Source organism: Pseudophryne corroboree, chromosome 10 (assembly GCF_028390025.1).
Source record: "Pseudophryne corroboree isolate aPseCor3 chromosome 10, aPseCor3.hap2, whole genome shotgun sequence".
NCBI classification, from domain to species: Eukaryota; Metazoa; Chordata; class Amphibia; order Anura; family Myobatrachidae; genus Pseudophryne; species Pseudophryne corroboree.
The window spans coordinates 326,691,709-326,714,402 of record NC_086453.1 but is presented as its reverse complement, the minus strand read 5'-3'; the positions used below and the strand labels follow the sequence as shown (position 1 = coordinate 326,714,402).

The 22,694-nt window shown below is 46.0% G+C and overlaps 1 protein-coding gene across 4 annotated transcripts in view; it reads left to right on the top strand.

Annotated features, from left to right (window-relative positions):
* The window catches only part of RCN2 (reticulocalbin 2), an 82,703-nt gene extending 60,361 nt beyond the window's left edge, over positions 1–22,342 (top strand). For all 4 annotated transcript variants that reach the window (XM_063943559.1, XM_063943561.1, XM_063943560.1 and 1 more), the window contains exons 4-8: positions 801–997; positions 10,360–10,473; positions 18,020–18,116; positions 19,332–19,474; positions 21,446–22,342. In XM_063943559.1, coding sequence (XP_063799629.1) covers positions 801–997; positions 10,360–10,473; positions 18,020–18,116; positions 19,332–19,474; positions 21,446–21,598 — 704 coding nt within the window. In that variant the 3' untranslated portion in view covers positions 21,599–22,342. The remainder of the gene's footprint in view (positions 1–800; positions 998–10,359; positions 10,474–18,019; positions 18,117–19,331; positions 19,475–21,445) is intronic.
* The last annotated feature ends 352 nt before the right edge of the window (positions 22,343–22,694 follow it).

Sequence of the window (22,694 nt, the reverse complement as noted above, 5' to 3'; positions counted from 1 at the left end):
AAACCCTTTATTTACCAAAAGTTCTTAAATCCATTGTCTGACACATCTGATTTCTGGAAAAGTGTATACTTGTGTTATTTAGAATGCGTTTGATACATCAGATATGGGGCATATTTATTAAACACTATTTGCGGAATATCCTCCAAAAACAACCATAAATATTAAGGATCCTGCAGATTTAACACAGAGAGACGATATCTGCCACGGCCCCTCAATTTCCATCTGCAATGTAGCCCCCATTGCCAAACTGTCATATTTACAAAGCTTCGGTATGCGTCACATTCCAGCGCTTGCTTCCTGTTACTAACGCCGTCTGAAAATTACATTAGCCATTAATAGCCTATGGGCTACTGTGTTGGGGTTTCATATGCATAGGATCTTCCAGATCCCTCTCTGTTGCGCCCCCCCCCCCCCCCCCCCCCCCAATGACTTTGTGGGAAAGCTACGCAATATGTGCCGAGGACCCGAACCACAAAGCAGACTGATAGTGTAACCTATTATTCAGCTTCCACTCCTTATCAGAGCCCTTTTCCCGGCAAGAGGCTGATGTTAAACTTGAGTTAACGTTGTGATTTCAGGTGTTTTGTATGTAACGATCCGCATTAAAAATGTGGATTGTGATAAATATGTCCCATGGTCTTTATAACTGCCCTGCACTCCTGAGTGTATGTGGGCAATAACTATTATAGCTATACATATACTCAACAGTTCTGCTTAGTAAGCAATTACCTTTGTGTAACTTGTATACGTACGGATGCCCTGTATCTCATTGGTGTATTCCTTCTTCCCTGTGGCCTAAGAGGAGCTCAGTCTGTGGATCCAGAGTTCCTTCAAGCATTACGTCTTAGAAGACACCAAGGAGCAGTTTGCAGAAGTTGACATAGATGATGATGGAATAGTTACCTGGGAGGAATACAATATGCATATGTATGATCGGATAATTGACTATTCTGAAGATACTGTTCTGGAAGATGTCGAGGAAGAATCATTCCGTCTGGTAAGGAGCAGAGGTCCACAATATTACAGGATAATGATGTGGAACAACTGTAACAGCTCACATGTGGATAACACTAAGCAATATACCCATTTCTCTGACGTCCTAAGTGGATGCTGGGGACTCCGTCAGGACCATGGGGAATAGCGGCTCCGCAGGAGACAGGGCACAAAAGTAAAAGCTTTAGGATCAGGTGGTGTGCACTGGCTCCTCCCCCTATGACCCTCCTCCAAGCCTCAGTTAGATTTTTGTGCCCGGCCGAGAAGGGTGCAATCTAGGTGGCTCTCCTAAAGAGCTGCTTAGAAAAAGTTATTAGGTTTTTTATTTTCAGTGAGTCCTGCTGGCAACAGGATCACTGCAACGAGGGACTTAGGGGAGAAGAAGTGAACTCACCTGCGTGCAGGATGGATTGGCTTCTTAGGCTACTGGACACTAGCTCCAGAGGGACGATCACAGGTACAGCCTGGATGGGTCACCGGAGCCGCGCCGCCGACCCCCTTGCAGATGCTGAAAAGTGAAGAGGTCCAGAAATCGGCGGCTGAAGACTTCTCAGTCTTCATGAGGTAGCGCACAGCACTGCAGCTGTGCGCCATTGCTCTCAGCACACTTCACACCAACGGTCACTGAGGGTGCAGGGCGCTGGGGGGGGCGCCCTGGGCAGCAATGAAAATACCTATACTGGCTAAAAATACATCACATATAGCCTCTGGGGCTATATGGATGTATTTAACCCCTGCCAGGTTGTCAGAAAAACGGGAGAAGAAGCCCGCCGAAAAGGGGGCGGGGCCTATTCTCCTCAGCACACAGCGCCATTTTCCCTCACAGAACTGCTGGTGGGAAGGCTCCCAGGCTCTCCCCTGCACTGCACTACAGAAACAGGGTTAAAACAGAGAGGGGGGGCACTTATTTGGCGATATGATTATATATTAAGATGCTATAAGGGGAAAACACTTATATAAAGGTTGTCCCTGTATAATTATAGCGTTTTGGTGTGTGCTGGCAAACTCTCCCTCTGTCTCCCCAAAGGGCTAGTGGGGTCCTGTCCTCTATCAGAGCATTCCCTGTGTGTGTGCTGGGTGTCGGTACGTGTGTGTCGACATGTATGAGGACGATGTTGGTGAGGAGGCGGAGCAATTGCCTGTAATGGTGATGTCACTCTCTAGGGAGTCGACACCGGAATGGATGGCGTATTTAGGGAATTACGTGATAATGTCAACACGCTGCAAGGTCGGTTGACGACATGAGACGGCCGGCAAACAAATTAGTACCTGTCCAGGCGTCTCAAACACAGTCAGGGGCTTTAAAACGCCCATTTACCTCAGTCGGTCGACACAGACACAGACAGGGACACTGACTCCAGTGTCGACGGTGAAGAAACAAACGTATTTTCCTTTAGGGCCACACGTTACATGTTAAGGGCAATGAAGGAGGTGTTACATATTTCTGATACTACAAGTACCACAAAAAAGGGTATTATGTGGGGTGTGAAAAAACTACCTGTAGTTTTTCCTGAATCAGATAAATTAAATGAAGTGTGTGATGATGCGTGGGTTTCCCCCGATAGAAAATTATTGGCGGTATACCCTTTCCCGCCAGAAGTTATGGCGCGTTGGGAAACATCCCTTAGGGTGGATAAGGCGCTCACACGCTTATCAAAACAAGTGGCGTTACCGTCTCCAGATACGGCCGCCCTCAAAGAGCCAACTGATAGGAGGCTGGAAAATATCCTAAACAGTATATACACACATACTGGTGTTATACTGCGACCAGCGATCACCTCAGCCTGGATGGGCAGCGCTGGGGTGGCTTGGTCGGATTCCCTGACTGAAAATATTGATACCCTTGACAGGGACAGTATTTTATTGACTATAGAGCATTTAAAGGATGCATTTCTATATATGCGAGATGCACAGAGGGATATTTGCACTCTGGCATCAAGAGTAAGTGCGATGTCCATATCTGAAGGCCAGTCATATCTGCCCAGGGATAGAGGAAAGGGAAGAAGACTGCAGCAGGCAGCCCATTCCCAGGAACAGAAGCCCTCCACCGCTTCTGCCAAGTCCTCAGCATGACGCTGGGGCCGTACAAACAGGTGCGGTGCGGGGTCGTCTCAAGAGTTTCAGCACGCAGTGGGCTCACTCGCAAGTGGACCCCTGGATCCTACAAGTAGTATCCCAGGGGTAGAGATTGGAAATTCGAGACGTCTCTCCCTCGCAGGTTCCTGAAGTTTGCTTTACCAACGTCTCCCTCCGACAGGGAGGCAGTATTGGAAACAATTCACAAGCTGTATTCCCAGCAGGTGATAATCAAAGTACCCCTCCTACAACAAGGAAAGGGGTATTATTCCACACTATATTGTGGTACTGAAGCCAGATAGCTCGGTGAGACCTATTCTAAATCTGAAATATTTGAACACTTACATACAAAGGTTCAAATCAAGATGGAGTCACTCAGAGCAGTGATAGCGAACCAGGAAGAAGGGGACTATATGGTGTCCCTGGACATCAGGGGTGCTTACCTCCATGTCCCAATTTGCCCTTCTCACCAAGGGTACCTCAGGTTCGTGGTACAGAACTGTCACTATCAGTTTCAGACGCTGCCGTTTGGATTGTCCACGGCACCCCGGGTCTTTACCAAGGTAATGGCCGAAATGATGATTCTTCTTCAAAGAAAATGGACGATCGCCTGATAAGGGCAAGGTCCAGAGAACAGTTGGAGGTCGGAGTAGCACTATCTCAAGTAGTTCTACGACAGCACGGGTGGATTCTAAATATTCCAAAATCGCAGCTGTTTCCGACGACACGTCTACTGTTCCTAGGGATGATTCTGGACACAGTCCAGAAAAGGGTGTTTCTCCCGGAGAAGAAAGCCAGGGAGTTATCCGAGCTAGTCAGGAACCTCCTAAAACCAGGAAAAGTGTCAGTACATCATTGCACAAGGGTCCTGGGAAAAATGGTGGCTTCTTACGAAGCGATTCCATTCGGCAGATTTCACGCAAGAACTTTTCAGTGGGATCTGCTGGAAAAATGGTCCGGATCGCATCTTCAGATGCATCAGCGGATAACCCTGTCTCCAAGGACAAGGGTGTTTCTTCTGCGGTGGCTGCAGAGTGCTCATCTACTAAAGGGCCGCAGATTCGGCATTCAGGACTGGGTCCTGGTAACCACGGATGCCAGCCTGAGAGGCTGGGGAGCAGTCACACAGGGAAAAAATTTCCAAGGAGTGTGATCAAGTCTGGAGACTTCTCTCCACATAAATATACTGGAGCTAAGGACAATTTACAATGCTCTAAGCTTAGCAAGACCTCTGCTTCAAGGTCAGCCGGTATTGATCCAGTGGGACAACATCACGGCAGTCGCCCACGTAAACAGACAGGGCGGCACAAGAAGCAGGAGGGCAATGGCAGAAACTGCAAGGATTCTTCGCTGGGCGGAAAATCATGTGATAGCACTGTCAGCAGTGTTCATTCCGGGAGTGGACAACTGGGAAGCAAACTTCCTCAGCAGGCACGACCTCCACCCGGGAAAGTGGGGACTTCATCGGGAAGTCTTCCACATGATTGTGAACCGTTGGGAAAGACCAAAGGTGGACATGATGGCGTCCCGCCTGAACAAAAAACTGGACAGGTATTGCGCCAGGTCAAGAGACCCTCAGGCAATAGCTGTGGACGTTCTGGTAACACCGTGGGTGTACCAGTCGGTGTATGTGTTCCCTCCTCTGCTTCTCATACCCAAGGTACTGAGAATTATAAGACGTAGAGGAGTAAGAACTATACTCGTGGCTCCGGATTGGCCAAGAAGGACTTGGTACCCAGAACTTCAAGAAATGCTCACAGAGGACTCATGGCCTCTGCCGCTAAGAAGGGACTTGCTTCAGCAAGTACCATGTCTGTTTCCAAGACTTACCGCGGCTGCGTTTGACGGCATGGCGGTGGAACGCCGGATCCTAAGGGAAAAAGGCATTCCGGAAGAGGTCATTCCTACCCTGGTCAAAGCCAGGAAGGAGGTGACCGCACAACATTATCACCACATGTGGCGAAGATATGTTGCATGGTGTGAGGCCAGGAAGGCCCCCACGGAGGAATTTCAACTCGGTCGATTCCTGCATTTCCTACAAACAGGAGTGTCTATGGGCCTCAAATTGGGGTCCATTAAGGTTCAAATTTCGGCCCTGTCGATTTTCTTCCAAAAAGAATTGGCTTCAGTTCCTGAAGTCCAGAAGTTTGTCAAGGGAGTACTGCATATACAACCCCCTTTTGTGCCTCCAGTGGCACTGTGGGATCTCAACGTAGTTCTGGGATTCCTCAAATCACATTGGTTTAAACCGCTCAAATATGTGGATTTGAAATATCTCACATGGAAAGTGACCATGCTGTTGGCCCTGGCCTTGGCCAGGCGAGTGTCAGAATTGGCGGCTTTGTCTCACAAAAGCCCATATCTGATTGTCCATTCGGACAGGGCAGAGCTGCGGACTCGTCCCCAGTTTCTCCCTAAGGTGGTGTCAGCGTTTCACCTGAACCAGCTTATTGTGGTACCTGCGGCTACTAGGGACTTGGAGGACTCCAGGTTGCTAGATGTTGTCAGGGCCCTGAAAATATAGGTTTCCAGGACGGCTGGAGTCAGGAAAACTGACTTGCTGTTATCCTGTATGCACCCAACAAACTGGGTGCTCTTGCTTCTAAGCAGACGATTCCTAGTTGGATGTGTAGTACAATTCAGCTTGCACATTCTGTGGCAGGCCTGCCACAGCCAAAATATGTAAATGCCCATTCCACAAGGAAGGTGGGCTCATCTTGGGCGGCTGCCCGAGGGGTCTCGGCTTTACAACTTTGCCGAGCTGCTACTTGGTCAGGGGCATACACGTTGAAAAATTCTACAAATTTGATACCCTGGCTGAGGAGGACCTGGAGTTCTCTCATTCGGTGCTGCAGAGTCATCCGCACTCTCCCGCCCGTTTGGGAGCTTTGGTATAATCCCCATGGTCCTGACGGAGTCCCCAGCATCCACTTAGGACGTCAGAGAAAATAGGAATTTACTTACCGATAATTCTATTTCTCGTAGTCCGTAGTGGATGCTGGGCGCCCATCCCAAGTGCGGATTGTCTGCAATACTTGTACATAGTTATTGTTACAAAAATCGGGTTATTATTGTTGTGAGCCATCTTTTCAGAGGCTCCGCTGTTATCATGCTGTTAACTGGGTTCAGATCACAGGTTGTACAGTGTGATTGGTGTGGCTGGTATGAGTCTTACCCGGGATTCAAAATCCTTCCTTATTGTGTACGCTCGTCCGGGCACAGTATCCTAACTGAGGCTTGGAGGAGGGTCATAGGGGGAGGAGCCAGTGCACACCACCTGATCCTAAAGCTTTTACTTTTGTGCCCTGTCTCCTGCAGAGCCGCTATTCCCCATGGTCCTGACGGAGTCCCCAGCATCCACTACGGACTACGAGAAATAGAATTATCGGTAAGTAAATTCCTATTTTCCCTGTGATATTAGTATCTTCTCCTTAGTTGAGCAAAAAATAAATGTTTGTGCACTATCCTCATATCACACTATGACACTTGTGTACACTATATCCATATCACTATGACACTAGTGTGCACTACATCCATATCACACTACGACACTAGTGGACACTATCCCCATATCACACTATGACACTAGTGTACACTATATCCATATCACTATGACACTAGTGTGCACTACATCCATATCACACTACGACACTAGTGGACACTATCCCCATATCACACTATGACACTAGTGTGCACTACATCCATATCACACTACGACACTAGTGGACACTATTCCCATATCACACTATGACACTAGTGTGCACTATCCCCATATCACTATGACACTAGTGTGCACTATTCCCGTATTACACTATGACACTAGTGTACAGTGCATCCATATCACACTACGACACTAGTGGACACTATTCCCATATCACACTATGACACTAGTGTGCACTATCCCCATATCACTATGACACTAGTGTGCACTATTCCCGTATTACACTATGACACTAGTGTACAGTGCATCCAAATCACACTATGACACTAGTGTGCACTATTCCTGTATTACACTGACACTAGTGTGCACTATACCCATATCACACTATGACACTAGTGTGCACTATCCCCATATCACACTATGACACTAGTGTGCACTATTCCAATATCACACTATGACACTAGTGTGTACTACATCCATATCACACAACGACACTAGTGGACACTATCCCCATATCACACTATGACACTAGTGTGCACTTTTCCCATATCACACTATGACACTAGTGTGCACTTTTCCCATATCACACTATGACACTAGTGTGCACTTTTCCCATATCACACTGACACTAGTGTACACAACTTCCATATAACACTATGACAGTAGTGTGCACTATCCCCCATATCACACTATGACACTAGTGTGCACTATCCACATATCACACTATGACACTAGTGTACACTACATCCATATCACACTACAACACTAGTGGACACTATCCCCATATCACACTGACACTAGTGTACACTACATCAATATCACACTATGACACTAGTGTGCACTACATCCATATCACACTACGACACTAGTGGACACTATTCCCATATCACACTATGACACTAGTGTGCACTATCCCTATATCACACTGACACTAGTGTGCACTATTCCCATATCACACTATGACACTAGTGTGCACTATTCCCATATCACACTATGACACTAGTGTGCACTATCCCTATATCACACTGACACTAGTGTGCACTATCCCTATATCACACTATGACACTAGTGTGCACTATTTCCATATCACACTATGACACTAGTGTGCACTATACCCATATCACACTATGACACTAGTGTGCACTATCCCCATATCACACTATGACACTAGTGTGCACTATCCCCATATCACACTATGACACTAGTGTGCACTATTCCTGTATTACACTGACACTAGTGTGCACTATACCCATATCACACTATGACACTAGTGTGCACTATCCCCATATCACACTATGACACTAGTGTGCACTATTCCTGTATTACACTGACACTAGTGTGCACTATACCCATATCACACTAGTGTGCACTATCCCCATATCACACTATGACACTAGTGTGCACTATTCCAATATCACACTATGACACTAGTGTGCACTGCATCCATATCACACCACGACACTAGTGGACACTATCCCCATATCACACTATGACACTAGTGTGCACTATCCCTATATCAGTATGACACTGGTGTGCACTTTTCCCATATCACACTATGACACTAGTGTGCACTATCCACATATCACTCTATGACACTAGTGTACTCTACATCCATATCTCACTATGACACTAGTGTACACTACATCCATATCTCACTATGACACTAGTGTACTCTACATCCATATCACACTATGACACTAGTGTGCACTATCCCCATATCACACTATGACACTAGTGTACACTACATCCATATCACACTACGACACTAGTGTGCACTATCCCCCATATCACACTATGACACTAGTGTGCACTATCCACATATCACACTATGACACTAGTGTACACTACATCCATATCTCACTATGACACTAGTGTGCACTATCCCCCATATCACACTATGACACTAGTGTGCACTATCCACATATCACACTATGACACTAGTGTACACTACATCCATATCTCACTATGACACTAGTGTACTCTACATCCATATCACACTATGACACTAGTGTACACTACATCCATATCACACTACGACACTAGTGTACACTACATCCATATCACACTACGACACTAGTGGACACTATCCCCATATCACACTATGACACTAGTGTACACTACATCCAAATCGCACTACGACACTAGTGTGCACTATCCCCATATCACACTATGACACTAGTGTACACTACATCCATATCAATACGACACTAGTGGACACTATCCCCATATCACACTGACAATAGTGTACTCTACATCCATATCACACTATGACACTATTGTGCCTTATCCCTGTTCCCTTAGTGGCGATGTTTGCAGTATCGGCCATCTGAATAAGCCTAAACTTACTCAGAATAGCCGCTTCCTGCCTGCTTGCTAGGCCATTAATCTGTGTCAGAAGACGTAGACACTGGCCTTGTCACTTCCTGAAAACTGGGCCAACGCCCCCGATTTTTGGGGAAGGCAGGCCGCTCAGCACCTGCCTTGTTCCCAAACGGTGCTGCAGCTTGGTGGAACTGCGTGCGATCTCGCAGGATTCATTCTGCGTACACGTATATTACTCTATAATACTTGTGTGCACTCTCCCCATATCACACTGTGACACCATGTTGTGCTGGTATCCGTTTGGACTGTCGACAGTCATTAGGTCAACCACTATTGGTCGACATGGACATATGGTCGACACATGAAAATGGTCGACCCAGGACAGGTCAACACATGTAAAGGTCGATATGGCTTCTTTTTTTAATTTTTATTTAACTTTTTCATACTTTCCACGTGGACTACAATTGTTACCGGTAACCTTGTTTGCGAGCCATGCAAGGGATCGCGGTACACTAATTGGGGTTCCTGGTCATGTTATGGAAGAAATGACAACAAAAACTGTCAAAAAAAAAAAAAAAAAAAAAAAGCTGACCTTTTCATGTGTCCACCTGTCCCATGTCGTCCATTTTCATGTGTTGACTATTAGCCCACGTTGACCATGTCTGTCCACCAATAGTGGTCGACCTAATGAATGTCTAACATGGTCGACCATTCATACCAGTACTGTTGTACTCTTTCCCATAATACCCTAAAACAAAGAGATCACATTATTGAAATAAAAGATTTTTGGGTCATTGGAGGATTATATTCTGCCCAGACATGGGGTTACACTGATACACAAGGTATATAAAAGGATTGCATCGGTCCTTTGATAGCACTTGCTGTGAGGAAGTGTGGGATAAGCTGTTTGCGGTGCTTTAGTGTTCCAGCTTTTTACTTGGTAGAATTCTGGAAATGCCACCTGTTTTATTAGGTCTCTGTGGTTACGGGTATACCTCTGACATGTTTTATACATACAGTAATATTTATATGAAAATTGAGTGTACAGACATCCTTATTGGAAATTTGGATCACTATGCCTTACAACAGTGATGAGGAAGCTTTGGAACTCCAGCTGCTGTTGAACTACACATCCCAGTATGCCCTGCTACAGTTTTGCTATTTGGCCATGCTAAAACTGTAGCAGGGCATGCTGGGATGTGTAGTGCAACAACAGCTGGAGGGCAGCAGGTTCCCCATCACTGCCTTAGAAGCAGCAGTAACAACGGATTGCAAAAATTAATTTCATTTGTTTTTTTTCCGCAAAGATCCACTTGAAGGACAAGAAACGTTTTGACCATGCCGACCGAGATAACATTTCTGGACTGAATTTGAGCGAGTTTACAGACTTTGAGCATCCTGAAGAAACCGATCATATGTTGGTAAGATCCAAAGCAGTGATACAGAGAATGGACGTTGCTCAGAACCAATGTATCAGACCGTCACTGGTGCATATAGTGTGAAAGTAAAAGAGCGCTTGATATATGTAAATATGTGTCTGCGCAAAACCTGTGAAAAAAGAAAGATTAGTAAAAATGTTTACAGCCCTTTTTGGACTATTTGTGATTGGATTGCAGTTCAGCCAAAGAGACCAGGATAACTATCTACCCCTATCTAAATACTTGTCAGTCCGTAAGTTGTTATTAACTGAGTTTGTATAAGGAGTATCTTACCCCTGTTCGTCCTTGCTTTAAACAGCGGTCCCGGCACCCGTAGTACACGGTGTTTACTCCCCACTGTTATTAGGTGGACGGCTGACGGCTGGCCGCTTTTTTAATTAGCGGCTGGGCGGCTGGATAGATGAAGGGTTTACGCCTGAAACGCGTTGGATTACACACTAAGGAGCCCCTACTGTGCACTGAATTTGGAAAATCGGACTGTGCAACACGGACGGGGAACTAGCAGCCAGCCAGCCGCTAATCACAGCCGTCAGCCGGCCGCTAATTAAAAAAGCGGCCAGCCGTCCACCTAATAGCAGTGGGGAGTAAACACCGTGTACTACGGGTGCCGGGACCGCTGTTTAAAGCAAGGACGAACAGGGGTAAGATACTCCTTATACAAACTCAGTTAATAACAACTTACGGACTGACAAGTATTTAGATAGGGGTAGATAGTTATCCTGGTCTCTTTGGCTGAACTGCAATCCAATCACAAATAGTCCAAAAAGGGCTGTAAACATTTTTACTAATCTTTCTTTCTCTGACGTCCTAGTGGATGCTGGGACTCCGTAAGGACCATGGGGATATAGCGGCTCCGCAGGAGACAGGGCACAAAATAAAAGCTTAAGGATCAGGTGGTGTGCACTGGCTCCTCCCCCTATGACCCTCCTCCAAGCCTCAGTTAGATTTTTGTGCCCGGCCGAGAAGGGTGCAATCTAGGTGGCTCTCCTGAGCTGCTTAGAATAAAAGTTTAGTTAGGTTTTTTTATTTTCAGTGAGTCCTGCTGGCAACAGGCTCACTGCATCGTGGGACTAAGGGGAGAAGAAACGGACTCACCTGAGTGCAGAGTGGATCGGGTTTCTTAGGCTACTGGACACTAGCTCCAGAGGGACGATCACAGGTTCAGCCTGGATGGGTCACCGGAGCCGCGCCGCCGTCCCCCTTACAGAGCCAGAAGAGACGAAGAGGTCCGGTGAAATCGGCGGCAGAAGACATCCTGTCTTCAGACTAAGGTAGCGCACAGCACCGCAGCTGTGCGCCATTGCTCTCAGCACACTTCACACTCCGGTCACTGAGGGTGCAGGGCGCTGGGGGGGGAGCGCCCTGAGACGCAATATAACAGAATACCTTAGGTGGCAAAACAGAATACATCACATATAGCTCCTGGGCTATATGGATGTATTTTAATCCCCTGCCATTTTACACAAAAAAGCGGGAGATAAGGACGTCGTGAAGGGGCGGAGCCTATCTCCTCAGCACACAAGCGCCATTTTCCCTCACAGCTCCGCTGGAAGGACGGCTCCCTGACTCTCCCCTGCAGTCCTGCTTCAGAATCAGGGTAAAAAAGAGAAGGGGGGGCATTGTTGGCAGCAAATAACAATAATTAACAGCAGCTATAAGGGAATAACACTTATATAAGGTTATCCCTGTATATATATATATATATATAGCGCTGGGTGTGTGCTGGCAGACTCTCCCTCTGTCTCTCCAAAGGGCTAAGTGGGGTCCTGTCCTCTATCAGAGCATTCCCGGTGTGTGTGTGCTGTGTGTCGGTACGCGTGTGTCGACATGTATGAGGAGGAAAATTATGTGGAGGCGGAGCAGTTGCCTGCGTTGGTGATGTCACCCCCTAGGGAGTCGACACCTGACTGGATGATTGTATTTAAACAATTAAGTGATAATGTCAGCAATTTGCAAAAAACTGTTGACGACATGAGACAGCCGGCAAATCAGTTAGTGCCTGTCCAGGCGTCTCAGACACCGTCAGGGGCGCTAAAACGCCCGTTACCTCAGTGGGTCGACACAGACCCTGACACAGATACTGAGTCTAGTGTCGACGGTGACGAGACAAACGTAATGTCCAGTAGGGCCACACGTTACATGATCACGGCAATGAAAGAGGCATTGAACCTTTCTGACACTACAAGTACCACAAAGAAGGGTATTATGTGGGGTGAGAAAAAACTACCAATATTTTTTCCTGAGTCAGAGGAAATAAATGAGGTGTGTGAAAAAGCGTGGGTTTCTCCCGATAAAAAACAGCTAATTTCTAAAAAATTATTAGCATTATATCCTTTCCCGCCAGAGGTTAGGGCGCGTTGGGAAACACCCCCTAGGGTAGATAAGGCGCTCACACGTTTATCTAAACAAGTAGCGTTACCGTCTCCTGATACGGCCACCCTCAAAGAACCAGCTGATAGAAGGCTGGAAAATATCCTAAAAAGTATATACACACATACTGGTGTTATACTGCGACCAGCAATCGCCTCAGCCTGGATGTGCAGTGCTGGAGTCGCATGGTCGGATTCCCTGACTGAGAATATTGATACCCTGGATAGGGACAATATTTTGTTAACTATAGAACATTTAAAGGATGCATTATTATATATGCGTGATGCACAGAGGGATATTTGCACCCTGGCATCAAGAGTAAGTGCTATGTCCATCTCTGCCAGAAGAGCGTTGTGGACGCGACAGTGGTCAGGGGATGCGGATTCCAAACGGCACATGGAAGTATTGCCGTATAAAGGGGAGGAGTTATTTGGGGCTGGTCTATCGGACCTGGTGGCCACGGCAACGGCTGGAAAATCCACCTTTTTACCCCAGGTCACTCCACATCAGCAGAAAAAGAAACCGTCTTTTCAATCTCAGTCCTTTCGTTCCCATAAGTACAAGCGAGCAAAAGGCCACTCCTTTCTGCCCCGGGGCAGAGGAAGAGGAAAAAGACTGCACCATGCAGCCGCTTCCCAAGAGCAGAAGCCCTCCCCTGCTTCTGCCAAGTCTTCAGCATGACGCTGGGGCTTTACAAGCAGACTCAGATATGGTGGGGGCCCGTCTCAAAAATTTCAACGCGCAGTGGGCTCACTCGCAAGTGGATCCCTGGATTCTACAGGTAGTATCGCAGGGGTACAAACTGGAGTTCGAGGCGTTTCCCCCTCATCGTTTCCTGAAGTCTGCTTTACCAAAGTCTCCCTCCGACAGGGAGGCAGTTCTAGAAGCCATTTACAAGCTGTATTCCCAGCAGGTGATAATCAAGGTACCCCTCCTGCAACAAGGAAAGGGGTATTATTCCACGCTGTTTGTGGTACCGAAGCCGGACGGCTCGGTGAGACCAATTTTAAATCTGAAATCCTTGAACACTTACATAAAAAGGTTCAAATTCAAGATGGAGTCACTCAGAGCAGTGATAGCGAACCTGGAAGAAGGGGACTATATGGTGTCTCTGGACATCAAAGATGCTTATCTCCACGTCCCGATATACCCTTCTCACCAAGGGTACCTCAGGTTTGTAGTACAAAACTGTCATTATCAGTTTCAGACGCTGCCGTTTGGATTGTCCACGGCACCTCGGGTCTTTACCAAGGTAATGGCCGAAATGATGATTCTTCTACGAAGAAAAGGCATTTCAATTATCCCTTACTTGGACGATCTCCTGATAAGGGCAAGATCCAGGGAACAGTTAGAAGTCGGAGTAGCACTATCTCAGGTAGTGTTACGTCAGCACGGGTGGATTCTAAATATTCCAAAATCGCAGCTGATTCCAACGACACGTCTACTGTTCCTAGGAATGATTCTGGACACAGTCCAGAAGAAGGTGTTTCTCCCGGAGGAGAAGGCCAGGGAGTTATCCGAGCTAGTCAGGAACCTCCAAAAACCAGGACAGGTCTCAGTGCATCAGTGCACGAGGGTCCTGGGGAAAATGGTGGCTTCTTACGAAGCAATTCCATTCGGAAGATTCCATGCAAGAACATTTCAGTGGGATCTACTGGACAAATGGTCCGGATCGCATCTGCAGATGCATCAGCGGATAACCCTGTCGCCAATGACAAGGGTGTCTCTCCTGTGGTGGCTGCAGAGTGCTCATCTACTAGAGGGCCGCAGATTTGGCATTCAGGATTGGATCCTGGTAACCACGGATGCCAGCCTGAGAGGCTGGGGAGCAGTCACACAGGGAAGGAATTTCCAGGGCCTGTGGTCAAGCTTGGAAACGTCTCTTCATATAAACATTCTGGAACTAAGGGCCATTTACAATGCCCTAAGTCAAGCAAAACCTCTGCTTCAGGGTCAGGCGGTGTTGATCCAATCGGACAACATCACGTCAGTCGCCCACGTAAACAGACAGGGCGGCACGAAAAGCAGGAGGGCAATGGCAGAAGCTGCAAGGATTCTTCGCTGGGCGGAAAATCATGTGATAGCACTGTCAGCAGTATTCATTCCGGGAGTGGACAACTGGGAAGCAGACTTCCTCAGCAGACACGACCTTCACCCGGGAGAGTGGGGACTTCACCCAGAAGTCTTCCACCTGATTGTAAACCGTTGGGAAAAACCAAAGGTGGACATGATGGCGTCACGTCTAAACAAAAAACTGGACAGATATTGCGCCAGGTCAAGGGACCCTCAGGCAATAGCAGTGGACGCTCTGGTAACGCCGTGGGTGTACCAGTCAGTGTATGTGTTCCCTCCTCTGCCTCTCATACCAAAAGTACTGAGAATCATAAGAAGGAGAGGAGTAAGAACTATACTCGTGGTTCCGGATTGGCCAAGACGGACTTGGTACCCGGAACTTCAAGAGATGCTCACGGATGAACCGTGGCCTCTACCTCTAAGAAAGGACCTGCTACTGCAGGGGCCTTGTCTGTTCCAAGACTTACCGCGGCTGCGTTTGACGGCATGGCGGTTGAACGCCGGATCCTGAGGGAAAAAGGCATTCCAGAAGAAGTCATCCCTACTCTGGTCAAAGCCAGGAAGGACGTAACCGCAAAACATTATCACCGCATTTGGCGTAAATATGTTGCGTGGTGTGAGGCCAAGAAGGCCCCTACAGAGGAATTTCAACTGGGTCGTTTCCTTCATTTCCTGCAAACAGGACTGTCTATGGGCCTAAAATTAGGGTCCATTAAGGTTCAAATTTCGGCCCTGTCGATTTTCTTCCAGAAAGAACTGGCTTCAGTACCTGAAGTTCAGACATTTGTAAAAGGGGTGCTGCACATACAGCCTCCTTTTGTGCCTCCAGTGGCACCTTGGGATCTCAATGTGGTGTTGAGTTTTCTAAAGTCACATTGGTTTGAACCACTTTCCACTGTGGACTTAAAATATCTCACATGGAAGGTGTCGATGCTGTTAGCCTTGGCTTCAGCCAGGCGTGTGTCAGAATTGGCGGCTTTATCATATAAAAGCCCTTACTTGATATTTCATTCTGACAGGGCGGAATTGAGGACTCGTCCTCAATTTCTACCTAAGGTGGTTTCTGCATTTCACATGAACCAACCTATTGTGGTACCTGCGGCTACCAGGGACTTAGAGGACTCTAAGTTGCTTGACGTTGTCAGGGCCTTGAAAATATATGTTTCCAGGACGGCTGGAGTCAGAAAATCTGACTCGCTGTTTATCCTGTATGCACCCAACAAGCTGGGTGCTCCTGCTTCTAAGCAGACGATTGCTCGTTGGATTTGTAGTACAATTCAGCTTGCACATTCTGTAGCAGGATTGCCACAGCCAAAATCAGTAAAAGCCCATTCCACAAGGAAGGTGGGCTCATCTTGGGCGGCTGCCCGAGGGGTCTCGGCTTTACAACTTTGCCGAGCAGCTACTTGGTCAGGGGCAAACACGTTTGCTAAATTCTACAAATTTGATACCCTGGCTGAGGAGGACCTGGAGTTCTCTCATTCGGTGCTGCAGAGTCATCCGCACTCTCCCGCCCGTTTGGGAGCTTTGGTATAATCCCCATGGTCCTTACGGAGTCCCAGCATCCACTAGGACGTCAGAGAAAATAAGATTTTACTTACCGATAAATCTATTTCTCGTAGTCCGTAGTGGATGCTGGGCGCCCATCCCTAGTGCGGATTGTCTGCAATACTTGTATATAGTTATTGTTACAAAAATTCGGGTTATTATTGTTGTGAGCCATCTTTTCAGAGGCTCCTTTGCGTTTATCATACTGTTAACTGGGTTCAGATCACAAGTTGTACGGTGTGATTGGTGTGGCTGGTATGAGTCTTACCCGGGATTCAATATCCTTCCTTATTATGTACGCTCGTCCGGGCACAGTATCCTAACTGAGGCTTGGAGGAGGGTCATAGGGGGAGGAGCCAGTGCACACCACCTGATCCTTAAGCTTTTATTTTGTGCCCTGTCTCCTGCGGAGCCGCTATATCCCCATGGTCCTTACGGAGTCCCAGCATCCACTACGGACTACGAGAAATAGATTTATCGGTAAGTAAAATCTTATTTTTTTCACAGGTTTTGCGCACACACATATTTACATATATCAAGCGCTCTTTTACTTTCGCACTATATGATAACCTTGAACTGAGCTGCTTAAAAAATCCCGTTCATAGCGCAATTTTGTATTTTTTATTTTAACCGTCACTGGTGCATGTAAGGGAGGGGTTAGTCTAGATGGGATGTAGTTAAAATGCCGGCTGTCGGGATCTCGGCGTTCAGGATACCGACGCCGGAATCCCGGCGCAACAGGGCTATTCCCACTCGTGGGTGTCCACGACACCCATAGAGTGGGAATCGATCCTGTGGCGAGCCCGCAAGGGGACTCTTAGCGCTCGCTGCCGGCATTCTGGCGGGCGGGACGCGGCTGTTGGGATATTGACAGCCGGCATCCCGCCCGTTGGTATAACGTATCACATCCAGTCTAGACAAGAAAAAGCAAGACACAAATTCCCCAGCAGAAGAGACTTGCATCCTACAGTGCGGTAAAGTGCAGAGGACACAGTTACCCACATTTGCAAACATATGATAAGCCCGAGGGTGCCACTGTACCCACTTTGAGAACCTCTGCCATAGGCACCTATGTGACCCATTCGCTTCTACTGTTTGGAACCAGATTCAGCTGTGGCTTCATTCACCAGTGATGGGGGAGCAGTCATAGCAACTACGTTGGATTTTTTTATGTAAGAGTCAGTATCGGATATACAGACGTAGCCATGCTCATCTTACTGCAATGCAACGTGCTGCATGGCGATGCGACGTGCTGCATGGCGTGCCAGGCTCTGTAATTCTAATATTTTTTTTCCAATGGAAACTGTGGGGTTCTACAGTGACGATACATTCATAATATAGAATGGGAAACACTGCTACACCAAGGAAATTCCACTGTCAAAATGTCACATGATCGGTTGTTTTAGTGGGGACAGCATTTCCCATTCAATTTCCAGTCCCCCTAGCTGAGCGTACAGTCAGTCACACATTTCACTTTTTAATGACACGTTTAAGTGGAATACCTTCTTATTGTAAGGCAGTATTTTCATTGTTTCAGGAGTTTGTTATCGAAGGAGCATTGGAAGAACATGACAAGGATGGGGATAATTTTGTCAGTTTAGAGGAATATCTTGGTGAATACACAAAAGATGCAGGTAGGTTTACAGCCTGTAGAACGAACATGTCATCCCCCGTTTAGGGTTTATCAAATCCAGACACAACCTGCGACTGTTACATTGTTGTGGAACTAGAAGATAAAAAGATACTGCTAACCTGGGGCTATTCTCCAGCCTGTGTGTACATAGTGTATCAATAGGGGCCATCCTAAAACTCACTGTGGGGTCTATATACTAAGCCTTGGAGAGTGATAACGTATACGGCGATAAAGTACCAGATAATCAGCTCCTAACTGCCATGTTACATACTGTGTTTCAAAAATGACAGGTGGAGATGATTGGCTGGTGCTTTGTTCATCCACTTTATCGCTCTGCAAGGCTTAGTACATAGACCCCTGTCTCAGTGTATCAGTGACCTGTTGTCTGACAGATGAATGAAACATCCTAAGGGACGACTGAAACTCAAAATGTACGTTTTCAGATATGAACCATCAAGAAAATATTCCTTGCACCTTTTTTGTTACCACTGATCCCTATTTGCTACATGTTAAATACCATCTGCCATGCAGCTACCCCTCTCCATGTGTGTAGAAAACCATTTAAGCACGGCAGTCATCTACAGAACTGTAGCTACCCCCCATCTGCTGAGGTGCTGAATGTTGGGTATTACTAATACCCATTTTCAGACAAATGTCTGAAAATCATGGCTTTTACCCGGCATTTGAGTGCCGGGTAGTTTTGCCGGTCCTCGCCTGGCCCCTCTTTCACACAAGCAAGCAAATTACCGGGTCAATAATTTCTACCGGTAAATTGCGCATCAACACGGGTATTACGTCTGTGTGAAAGAGTCAACTTGGGTTGAAATTCCCTGGTAAATTCCTGGGTCGACCCTTTCACACAGAAAAAGGACCCGTGTTAATCGGCAAATTACCGGGTAGAACTTCTTCACTTGGTAATTTGACTTTCTGTGTGAAAGGGACATTATAGTCCCTTTGGATGAGTAGTTGAAGAAAATAAGAGTATGTGCCACCTAATATCGTAGCCATTCCTTTCATTAAGCAATGGACAGATATCACAAAATGAAATAGAAATGTTCTGTTACATCTATAAGGAGGCAGGAGGTTGAGTTATAAGAGGCCTTGCTGGTGCCAGAAATCCTTTGACTGACAGAGTTATTTTCCTTCTCCAAGCAATACTTTTCCTTAAGCACGTCTATTAATGACGACGTGCTATTTGTTTCTCCTTGCTGTTAAGATGTTGCTGAAGATCCGCAGTGGGTAATTGTTGAGAGAGACCGATTTGTGAATGATTATGACAAGGATGGTGATGGAAAGCTCAACCCTACAGAATTGCTGTCTTGGATTGTTCCAAACAACATTGGAGTCTCTCAGGAAGAGGTAATATGCTTTTTTCTTCAAGGCGTCCACAATGCTTTCTAGTGATTCTGTTGAATAAGTATTGGTATCGGTTATGTTGGTAAATGAGGTCACAAGATGGGCGCTATCTCCTTGTGTGTGCCATGGTCTTATCACCACACCAACAAGATGTAGAGAAGCTGAAAATGATCCAGACGCCCGGACTGATCATCCAGTATGTCCACCTATCATTGTCTCATGATGCTCCTATGCACGGGTGGGATTGACCCATTTGTGGCCACCATACACCTCATGCTACTTTAATTTGTTGGGTCCTTATTCAACAAAACCTGGAATTTATCAATTCATCACATGTATGTTCTTTGTTCCAGAGTTCTGTAATACAGCATGAATCAAAGCTGAATCAAAATTCAGCTTTAGTTTTGTGCAAAGTAGCCAGATTTACAATGATCCACCTAATATATAAATGCTTCTAACTATCAATTGACAAGCTTTTCTCTCTTCATCCTACACCCACAGAGGTTCGGGTGGACAGCTAATTAACTGTTACAGAGCGGATTCCTTGTGATTGATACATCTTAAAGAATAACGTTATTAGATTATTTTTTTACATGTGTATACGATATTAGGTGTCTGAGATGCAGGTGACAAGGTACTTAAAGGCACCAGCTATTCCTCCCCCTCTCTCCCTCTTCCTGTTGATGTTCTCCAACGTTCTGTGCTTGGTCCCATTCTCATCTCTTTACTCCTTACTACTTGATGACCTCGTTGTCTCCTTCCATCTACATTTCCACCTTTATGCTGCCATTGCACAAAACTACTTCTACTCTCCTGACCTCTCCCCTGCCACCCTTGCGCTTATCTCCAACTTCTTCTTCGGTCTCTTTCTTGAGTTCAAGTAAAACCTACTAAAGCGCTTATCGTCAACAACCCCCGCAGGGTCCCTTTTCCCTCCCACCTTATTCTTTCCATTGCTAACCCTATCTTGTCTCTTATCTCTCAAGTCCACCTGGATGTCATTCTCGACTACTCCCTTTTCTTCACCACCCACATTCATGCTACATCTTAATCCTAACACTTTCCCTTCTGCAACACCTTCAGAATCCTTCCTCACCTTGGAGGCTACCAACTTTTCTTGGTCATACCCATATACCATCTTCTGTTTGGACTACTGTTACCGCCTACTTTTTTGGTCTTTCTGTCTCCTCTTAAATGTATCCTCAGTGCTGCTGATTGGCTTGTCTTCCTGTACCATATATCTTATTTAACCGGTCCTCTCCTTCTTTGGTCCAGTTTAAGCTCCTCATCCTTGCTTCCAACATTTAACTGTTCCCTCCCTACATACATTTCCAAACTCATCTCAATATGTACTCACTCTCTCCATCTCCACTTCACCCTGTCACCGGCCTCCTCGATGGTTACCTCCTCCCACACCTGCATCCAAAGCTTCTCCCACGCTGCTCTCCTCTGAAACTCACGCCATACCCTACCAGCATGACCTGAAAATGCACTTGTTCATTAAAGCCCACCAGCCATACGCATAATCTTAACTAACACCCCCTCTACTTGTCCTTCCTCTTAATCTCTACCCAATTAATGTCCCTGTTTTACCCCCAATATCCTTAGACTCTAATCTCATAACAGGCAAGGCCCTCCGCCCCCTCTCTTCTCACCATGCACTATCCTTGTCACCAGTGCTCTCCCACTCACAGAGACTCTGATCCTTTCTGTCTGCCGTTCCCATGGCACAGAGTCAATAAGTGCTTCTAATAATTGTTTCACGTTTGTTGTATCATCTCATGCCCCTGTACTGGCTGTCAGTCTCTCTTTATATTATTTGATATTATTATATTGCTCCCCGTACGACGCCATATACATAAAATATAATAATATAACACTCCCTAGTTTCTGTCCAGCACGTATTTTTGCCATATGCCAACTGGTTACACCTGTAGAAGAAGTAATAATGATTGTGTTTGGAATTTTTTGCAGGCGAACCACTTAGTAGAGTCGATTGACCAGGATGGAGACGGGAAGCTGAGCGAATATGAAATACTACAAAACAGAGACATATTCCTCACCAGCGAAGCCACAGACTATGGGCGCCAGCTGCAGGACGAGCACTTCTACCACGATGAACTTTAGTCCTTGCACAGAGGAAATATTATTTTATTATTATTTATAGCACCTTCTGAGGAACTAAAGAGTCTACTTTTGTTTTGTTTAATTCTATTTAAAGCAGTTGTTTAGTTCTTTACAAGCAGCGAAGCTTAATACGTTTTAAAACTTGTTCTTTATAGATTTTGATTCCTAAATGTCCTTAACTTATGGACCAAGTTATAGAGAGACAAGTATTTAATTTGTGAGCAGACAAAATTGCCAAGTCAATGTGTAAAGCGTTTTCAGCTGGTCGTATTGTTCCCATGTTCATTTTGTCATGGTCCTTCCTAAATATTCGTTCTAAGTTTATTTTGTATGGAATCTGTGTATTAGTTTCCTGTTCCGGATAATATATAGAGACCAAATAGTAACTTAACAGCCAGGGTAATGTCACTGCTAGTTTTAATGAGGCTTGAGAAAGAGGAGATATAACATTTTATGCCACACAATACACTAAAGCATTCCTTTTTGCGGAATATTTCTCTCATTCATTTTTTTTTTTTTTATTTGTTAATGAAATTTCTTCACATGCACATTAAACGGAACGGAATTGAAACGCTAAATGTACAGGAGACTGCAAGAAAACTAGTGTGTACTGCACCAAAAGATAATGTGTGATGTTGGCACGTTGCATTTATAAACAGAAGCATGAACAGCTGATAAGTAGGTACTTTTGTATCCGAGCCTAAAGTCATACGATTACAAAATAAAGGAAAGCGATTGATGTGAGGTTGACTTGTGAGTTTTCGTACCACTTCTAAAGCTGTCCCAACTAAATCTACCTCTATAGCGCCATCTAGTGTTTAAATATATAGAACATCTTTGGGATGAACACAATATTTGCTGTTTTTGTTTAATAAATGTGAGACTAATCCAAACTCTGCATCTGCTTAGTAAGAATTCCTTTCCAGTTGTGTGAACACTAGATGCACGTACTTCCTGTCGTTAGAGGGAGCGAAGGTGGAAGGTATCTGGAACCACATTTCTGAATCAGGCCCACAGAGTTCATCCTAATTGTCTAGACGCTTTTGGCTTTCTAGACTTGGTTGTCTACATGTCCCATGTCCTGACCGCCACGAAC